Here is a 9,178-nt window from a genome sequence, read left to right as displayed (position 1 = left end):
GCCGTTGCTATGTCATTAAGGGAGCCCAAGGCCAAGTGCCAAGTTTACATGGACATACATTCCCTTATTAGAAAGCTCAGTTGGTGGTAAGGAATGGGGCCCATTGCACAAGTTTGGCTGCCTGTGACTGATCTCCTATGACAGTGATGGCGAACCTTTTGAGCTCGGCGTGTCAGCATTTTGAAAAACCCTAACTTAACTCTGGTGCCGTGTCACATATAGAAATTTTTTGATATTTGCAACCATAGTAAAACAAAGACTTATATTTTTGATATTTTATATATTTAAATGCCATTTAACAAAGAAAAATCAACCAAAAAAATGAGTTCGCGTGTCACCTCTGACACGCGTGTCACCTCTGACACGTGTGTCAGAGGTTCGCCATCACTGTCCTATGAGGTCTTCATGGTGTCTTTATAGTCACCAAACACTGACTGTTTCTGTTTTTGAAGTAGTTAGCTCTCAGATAGTTGACAGGTGCGGCTATCCCTACTGTGTAACTCTTTGTAGTTCTCTGCTGTCAGCCAACGTCTTTGAGATTCTTCCATGAGCCTGACTCAAATGCTGAGAGAATCAAGACAGATAAGACACTAAACTTGCCCTCAAAGAACTGATAGTCCCATTGGTGTCTATTGTATACTTTTCCTTTTTCTCACTATACTCCCAAAAGAAAGGAAATAAAACAGCAGAATACACAGTGACATGCTTTTGTCATTCGATAATATAATGAAACTAGGATTCATCTAAGAAAACTGGTATAGTGAAAAGAACATGAAGTTTGAGGCCAATTCAGGATCAAATCCTAGGGTTCCATTTCTTAGCTTTGTGACCTTGGAGAAGTTACTTAACTTCTCTGAGTCTTCATTCATATGGATGATTATATCTACTTCACAAGGTTGTCAAAATATGAAATAATACATGTAAAATGTATAGCACGGTGTTTGGCATTAATTCATCTATTTAATAAATATTTGTGGAGAACATACCATGTGCCAGAGATAGTAGTTGGCCTCCATAAAACATACTCTATAAATATGTGTTGTATGCATTTAAGAAAAAGGAATGAACACCACCTCTTTGCCCATTATCATTCTCATCTTAGTGGTAATAGAATGCTGTCACTCTTCTATGTAGTAGAGACCACTAGTGAAGTGGTGATCAAGAAATTTGCTAATCTTACAGGATGTCAGTACTGTTCTTGTTTTGTGGTAATCTCTCATCTTTTTGGTACTGAGGACTTGCTTTCTCTGACATGTTTTCTACTTTTCACAGTGTCAGTATGTCTACCTACATCAGTGTGTAAGAGATGTCCTCAGAGCAAGGAAGCTACGGAGCGAACAGGAAAACCCCTTGTTTCCAATCTATGAAAATGTGAATCCAGAGTATCACAGAGGTAGGACCTTACTTCACTAACTTACAGGTTCATTTATCAAGATATAATTGACCCGGAAACCATTAAAGACTTAAAGCTCTTCCAACAGGCACCACCTATGTCTTCCTCTACCCAAAGGCGGGAGAAGGCCCTCCCAGAGGGCAGCAGGGGAGAGAGGCGGAGTGGGGAGGGGACTCCCACAGGTAACACTGATGCCACTGCTCGCTCTTCCTACCTGGCCTGGGGTGCCCTCTATTAAAGACTCTGCTTAACATTTCTAAGTGCTAAGGATCACTGCTGGGGAGGATGCTTTGAAATCACAACTGGGAGTTCAAATTGTAAAATCCCTTTGGAGAAAAACTTGCCCATATGTATCAAAGTTCTTAATATGTTCTTATCTTGTCAGCCGGTATCTCTACTTCCATCCTAAGTACTGACAAATTTATGCATGAAGCTTTTCATAGTTAAAAGTTTGAGTGAAAAAAACTAAATGTTTAATAATGGAGGACTAAGTATACCATGGTACATTCACTGAACAGCATACAATTCGGTCTTTAAAAACTATATTTTTGAAGATATAATAACATGGATATTTTTATAAGTAAGAAAAGCAGAATTTAAAAGAAATGTAAACAACACATAGTGGGGGGAGGGGAGACTGGAAAGAAATATATCACGATAGTAAAATAAATTTCTCTGACCAATAAAATAATATATGGTTTTCTTTCACATTATGGTTTTTTAAACTTTCTAGAACAAGCACGTAACTTTTTTTTTTCAATAAAAAATTCAGTAGGGTATTATTACATATGTGTCCATAATAATACCCTTTGTAATACTTTAAGCAATAAAAAAAAAATTCAGTAGGAAAAATATATAAACTATAAGGCACTGCTTTGGTCAGACAATACTTACTTGACAAATGAAGGGTCTGCATGCCTCTTCCCACTGCAGACCATCATTCAAGCTTCATTCAGCACACGGAATCATTGCATTCGTAATTTGCTGCCACCTAACAAATTAGCCCAAACATTTATTATCTTACAGTTTCTGTAGATCAGGAATTTGGGAGGGGCTGAACAAAGTGGTTCTGGCCCAGGGGCTCTCATGAGGTTGCAGTCAAGACATTGGCCATGTCTACCAGCCTCTGGAGGGTGGGGGTTGGGGGAAGGGAGGGGGCTGGAGGCTCACTCACAGAGCTGGTGGCAGAGATCTCAGGCCCTTGCCACAGGGACAGCGTCTACACATCAGACCTTTCTTAAAAAAACAAAACACATTATTTCAGAGCTATTTTATCTCCATTTCTAAAAGATCTTCAATTTTGTTTTGTTCTCTGCACTCTTTGCACCCACCCATTAGCCAGTATGTGAAATGTTGGTTGGTAAACTGTGAAGCACAAATACAAGAGAGAACTGCTATTTAAAGGAGTCCTTTGTAACCAGATAATCCTTTTGTATTGTAAATAATTACCCCCTAATTTATCTGTATAGTAAATTAAGGTTTTTGCATGTCAGGTTCTTTAAGAAGCTCCAGGAAGGAGGGAGCTGGGAGGTCCCTTTGTCTTGTTTTGACTTGCTCAAGAGTCTTTTTTTAGAGTAATCCCGGGTGCTCCTGAAAGAAGCTGAGGATGCTACAGCTACCAGGCATCTGAATGTTAGGATTCAGGTCCTAGCTCTAGGATAAATAGCATTAACAAGCTGTGTAACTCTCAGCTATTCTTCCTCTCTAGGCCTGTGGGCGCATCTGTGAAACCACAGGGCTTGGCCCAGAATCACTAGTCCTTTCCAATTCGAGATGGTTCTGAATGGAATGACCAGGCCCCCACAGGGCTCGTCTCACCTTAAACTATATTGAGATTTAGTCACTTTCACTGGTCTTTCCCATTTGTAATTTTCAGAAGCAGAACAGCACCTGTGAGGTGCCCTGCTACCAGCTCTAATTACAGTGTCCTTCCTTTCAGATGCGGGCTATCCTAGGCACTGAGGATGCACCCGAAGCTATCCTGGAGAAAAGCTATTCACTGTGTGATTTTTTTTTAACTCGCTTCATGCCCTACACAGGTGCCAACTATTTCTATTGATACTATGTATAATTTATTAATCTGGAGAATTTTAAAGAATTTATGTAATTTAAAAGTAACAGATATTATTGTACATAGCTGTATTTTGTAGTTTCTTCTGTAAATATGTATTTTTTCATAATGTTTAATATTAAGCTTTATATAATACTATTTTCCACACCAAAGTGTCCATGGGTTGTTCTACAGAAACTAATACAACCTGTATGACAGGACTGCTGTAAACGGATGTGGACGTGGCTGCAGAAGCGATCCCCTGGACCCTGGTTTTTGGCAGTTTTGGTATTTACTGAACAGGAGAAAGGATGGGCTGGGGAGAGCATATAACATGCTGGCTTTGCTGCATTGCTGTCCTATGAATCTTGGGATCCAAAGATGATCCAAATGCTATTTGGACAAATAGGACAGTCAAAAAAAGGACTGGGCAGAGGGGGAAGGGATTAAGTAGCACCGAAGCCGAAGGCGATGGCTGTGCCTAAAGTGGATTCTCTCGCGCCTTTCTCCTGCCAGAGGCTCAAGCCAAAGTAGTCAGCTCAGGGGCTGCAGTGCAAGGCCGGGCTGCAGTGTGGAGGGCTGTGGTAGAGAAGGGTGTGAAGAGAAGTGATGAATTCTTACATCAAGAGGAATGCCACCTGGATCCCTGCCTGTAAACGTAATCAAACTGAGAGCACCATCCGTAGTGATAGGGGGGTTGTTCACTGTGCCACAGTGTGGAGCGTGGGCACGCGTGCCCTTACCGTCACGGATGTGTTGGTCAACCTGCACACACTGGTCTTTGTCTGCATTCCTGGAAAAGTCAAAATTATGCCGGTCATACTTGGTTTTCCCATCAAAAGAAGATTGTAGTGGCAGATTATACTCCTGATCAAAGGACCTAATATCAATATTTTTATGGAAATGCCCATAAATATCACATACCGTTAATTTTTGTAAAAAGACTCAGTGGTGCTTAGTATAAAATTTTCCAAAAGACTCTTAGTAAGTCATTGATGTCCAAATATTACACAGTCACCTTAAGTTGTTTTTCATATAAAAGACACTACCTACTCTCCCAAGTGGATCTTCCGAATCTGTGCCTGTTTTGACTCCGCTAGATTTCAGTGAGTCGGAAGGCGGGCCTGGCCCTCTCCCAGGTGCAGCCGAGGGGCCTCCTGGGAGAACCGGGAAGCGCCTGTGTGGGACCCTCGGGGCTGCCTGAGAACGGGCCAGGAGTGCTGGCCTTTTCCTCACTGCAGATTTCTTTGGAATAAACTGAAGAATTAGAGAGTAAGCTTGTTGATCTCACGGCTTCATTTGCAAAGAGAACCCCTCTTTTCAAAGTGTGTATTTTTGCTACCTACCATAAAGTTCCATAAGTACTCAGATGGGTGCAACTGGTATAGTAACTGAAAATCATTACATGTATCCAAAATAGTTACTTATAGCTAGGCAAGTCCACACCCAAGCCAGAGAAGTTTCCAGGGTTATTTGAGATGCATGAAAACAGAGGGAAACTTTGTCAGAATGAAGATGATAATAGGAGGGTTCCACGTTTCCACAGTTTCCTTGTGCTCAGCACCTTCGTGAATGACTGTGAGGCTTTGATTCTGTTTCAGGGAACTAGCTGGATTTTCTAAAAGTGAAAAGGAACAACATATATGTAAGTGTGGCAGGGAGGAAATGGAAGTCAGAGATTTGGGAGATGTAGCGTCTACTAGGAATAACTTCCCCTGCATTGAAAGGTAAATGCAACAAAAATAACCCACAGCATTTTAGACTAATGTTGCTCAGCACAAAGCACACCAACACAGGGAAAGACAAATTCCTCTTGGCCTTTCATTCATCTAGGAAACGTTTCGTAAGTACCTGCAGCCTGCTAGGCCGTGTCCTAGAAACTACACGTTTCTACTGACATAAGGAATGCAGCACAATAACAAAGTTAGGTTGCTGTTACTATTTTCAGTGAAGCTCGAAAGAGGGGCTCAAGGAGGCAGCGAGGTGGCCACGCCAGCCCACAGCAGTGGGCAGCCTTCCCCAGGCCACACTGGCCAGTGCTGATGCTGCGTCCGTAGCAAACACCGGATCTAGAAAAGGGAGCAATTAACTGCACAAAACAAAAATTGAAACCACAAAAAACTACACATCTGTAGCAGCCAATCACACCCACATACCTGGTGTGTCTGGGATGGAATTAGAGTCGTGGAAATGGACACAAGGGAAAACTGTATGTTCTTTTGGTCTAATCTAGGAAATATTTATTCTTACCCTCCACCCATCTAATTTTAAATCTCCTTAGCAACAATTATTTCCCTAACTTCCCTCCCACCGCCACCAAAGACTAAATACATAATCTAGTTGGTCTAGTTATTAAATTTAGGAGGGAGGAAAAAAAGGTTTCCTTGACATTCAGCTCAATTGGATGTATTTTAATTCAATCCCTTCCCGTGTTCTGCCTTGGTAAACACTCCGTTTCCTGTCCTGGTGGGCATCCTGTCTGTGCACCTGTGTGGCACACTTTAATCATCATCTTCAAAGTGTTCTGACTTATCCAACCTTGGGAGAGGCCCGTCTTGCATCTTAATCATTATTTACCCAAGTTCTTTATAATTAACTCCTTTAATCTCTACTCATTAAGTCAATTTCGTATCATCATTCTGTTGTTCTCTGGATAGCAGCCAGTTTTCAGCTCTTGAATCTGATTTTTCAAAGGCACATTTCCCTGTCTGGGCCTACACACACTGGTCCTTCGTGATTTGCCATCCCCGAAAGATTATGGGGTCCTCTTTTTCACTCACTACCTGCCTGCCCACTTCTCTTTTAGAATACCTTTTTACTCTCTGTTCATTTTATCTCCTTACACTCATTAGCATTTTGTAATCTTCTCAGGCTCCATCTCATAGAAGAGACAACCATGACTACACTTTTCAATACTAAAATGGCCACAGCACACAGACATTTTGGAGATAGTTTTGTTTGGGGGGGTCTTTAGCTAATTTTATTATGTCTTGGAAGAAAACCCAAAAGGAAGTGTGAAAATAATGTAAAACTACTAAGCAGTTGTCCAGCAATACAGAAACAGACCTCACATGTTACACTTCACAGTCTGATTCTCTTGCCTTAGTGTCTCAGGAAGCAGTTTCTTATATTAAACATTCCTCTTACCTTTTGCAAGAAAATGACCGGCCATCTATTAACTTTGCATTCAGTTGGCTTTCTGGGCCTTTGAGGTCAGAATCCTGAAACCATAACCTGCCAGATGTGTCTGACAGCAAGTAGTAGGATCCAAGCCCCAACTCTGGAGTCCTCCAGACTGAAGTTCACACACATGAGCCAGACCAATTGACCTGGTGAACAACAACAGATAATAAGCTGCTTGTTCGAGGCAGCAGTTCGAGGACTTTCCAGGTTCCTTTTCATTGAGGAAAGAAAGTAATTGGTCAGAGTGACAAGAAGGAATGGTTGCTCCTCCTCCAGGTGGCTTTGAGCAAGCCCTCAGCCCTACCTCAGTTCTGAAGAGTGGAACCGACTTCAGCCCAAATGTCCTAAGTTTCTGAGTATTTTAACGGAAAATCTGTAAACAATGGCTGCTGAAAGCAAATGAAATGCTGCAAGGAAAGGAAAATATTAGGAAAGGAGATCTAACCAGACATCATCAGGAAGGGAAAATTGCAGCCCTTCCGTGCATCCAGACTGTTCTTTAGAAATGTCATGTTTCTATTAGCACCTATTATCCTTTGGGGAATTAAATCACTTTGATGACGTTGACCAGATGATTCAGCTCAGCAATTTTCAACCGTTTTCATCTCAAGGCACACATAAACTAATTACTAAAATTCTGCGGCACACCAAAAAATATTTTTTGCCAATCTGACAAAAAAAAAATTATAATTTTGATTCATTCGCACTGGATGGCTATTGTGTTGGCTGCTGTCATTTTATAATCTAAGGGATACAAGAGTAGGTATTGTGTGTTTTAAAAATTTTGTGGCACATCAGTGCACTCCAGTTGAAAAATCACTGATTTAGCTGATGAAGCAATTGAGCCGATTTCTTTCGTTTTGTAATTTGACCAGGTGTTTGACTAAATTGACTGATTTTGGAATTCTGAACATAGATTCTTGTAGTGGATGAGGCCTTTGAAAATGGCCGTTTTAGTCAAAATGCAGGTTATCATTTGATGCAGCCATGATAATACAAAAATCTGTTCTGTTCTAAAAATGTTTCTAGCAATGGAAATATTTCTGACTAAAAGAATACTCTTTACTTGTAGAGGAGTTCCCTTGAAATAAATGTATGCAATATAATAAAGCATTTTGGTTTTTTAAAGAGGTTGTCTATATAGATACATTCATAAAATAAGGAAATTGTTGGTGAATGTTCCTAAAATAGAAGTTTAGGGAATGGAAATAAATGTATTAACAAATTTACCAAAGATTATTTTTATAACCTATAATGCCTCTGTACGTGATCTTATATTTGACACCTAAAGATGTTGTACAAAACTGTGAATAATGTCTGACAAATGTAATGTGTCCTTTCTAGAATATGCACAAGAAAGGTTAGTTATGGCTGTTTTCTGCCTTAAGTAATTTCTTTTAAGAAATACTATTTTTACCCTAAGCGTTAGCTTTCTGTTATGTTTGAGATGTATTTTAATAGCAGAATAAGTAGATAAGCATCCCAGTAAGAAAGGAACATAGGCAATTGTGGCTTTAGGCGTTTATCATAGAGTTGAACAGCATTCCATTTGCAAGTGGGGAAGTCTGCATGGCCTTGGTGAAATTTCCTAGTCTCAGCTACACTGACAGCCAGGTGCGCAATGTTCTTATCTGAAGAGTTCTTGATCTCGGCTCTCCCAGTGGGACTTGCCAGGCTTATAAATTCTACAAGGACGAAGTCTTTAACCTCTTCTCTCCTCCCATCTTGTAGAAATTAGTGAACGACTTAGAGATATTCAACACACACTTTTTGAGTGGAATTGCTCCTGGCCCAAGCAAGACTTTGGATGTGAAGTAGTCAGTGTCTAATAACACTATTGTCCATGGAGGTTCATCTGACTGTTCCTCGACTTGTGTGAAGCTTCAACAAATAATGTAAATAAACCCAGCAACTGAGCTTATGTTCTATAATAGAGCACTTTTATATTTTTAATATCCTGTATTCTTTCTCTGGAAATCTGGTTATTTAAAATGGCAATAGATGGATTCTATTTTTTCATACTCTAGTACCTCCCTTACAGTGTTGTGTTTCTAACCAACTCTGTTTGAGCAAAGAACTTCATTACCCTTTCTATTTAAATTATGTATTTGCTTAATATATTTTCATATTTGTAACCATGGTCAAAAATTCTATATGGTATTTTACACACCTTCTCAGTAGCACAGGAATAAAACTGCTGTTTGTTCAAGGAAAGTGTCCTGTCTTCTATTCACCTATTTCTCATTTATCAGTTTCTGTCATCCTTCTGCTCAGGAGAAAGGTCAGAAGTGACTGCTTTTACATGGGAAAATTTTTCTAGGCTGTTATCATAAAGAGCATGGCTGTCTTGACCTTAATTCCCAAGTGCTGAATTAGTTACCCAGGGTATTATGTGCATAGGACAGACTCTCAAGTTAACTGTCTCCAGCTAAATTATTGTGTTTAGTTCTTTAGTTTGTTAGCAACCGAAGTGTCACCTATTACCCACAGTGTTGGTGTGTTCCCAGAGGCGCTGCCCCAGCCGGATCCCCATGCGCCCTTCACTGACACTC

General features: G+C 40.4%; 1 protein-coding gene and 1 long non-coding RNA gene across 2 annotated transcripts in view; one reads left to right on the top strand and one right to left on the bottom strand.

Moving 5' to 3' along the window:
* Positions 1–6,322, bottom strand: part of LOC107183831 — a 24,690-nt gene extending 18,368 nt beyond the window's left edge. The window contains exon 1 of the long non-coding RNA XR_001514632.1: positions 6,255–6,322. This is a non-coding gene — a long non-coding RNA (uncharacterized LOC107183831). The remainder of the gene's footprint in view (positions 1–6,254) is intronic.
* The window catches only part of PTPRB (protein tyrosine phosphatase, receptor type B), a 106,470-nt gene extending 99,397 nt beyond the window's left edge, over positions 1–7,073 (top strand). Inside the window, exons 33-34 of the mRNA XM_006768154.2 lie at positions 1,273–1,393; positions 3,333–7,073. Of these exons, the coding sequence (XP_006768217.1) occupies positions 1,273–1,393; positions 3,333–3,355 (144 nt within the window). The 3' untranslated portion in view covers positions 3,356–7,073. The remainder of the gene's footprint in view (positions 1–1,272; positions 1,394–3,332) is intronic.
* Positions 7,074–9,178: the final 2,105 nt, after the last annotated feature.

The sequence above is a fragment of the Myotis davidii genome, unplaced genomic scaffold (genome assembly GCF_000327345.1).
Source record: "Myotis davidii unplaced genomic scaffold, ASM32734v1 scaffold582, whole genome shotgun sequence".
NCBI classification, from domain to species: domain Eukaryota; kingdom Metazoa; phylum Chordata; class Mammalia; order Chiroptera; family Vespertilionidae; genus Myotis; species Myotis davidii.
This window is presented reverse-complemented; position numbering and strand designations above follow the sequence as displayed.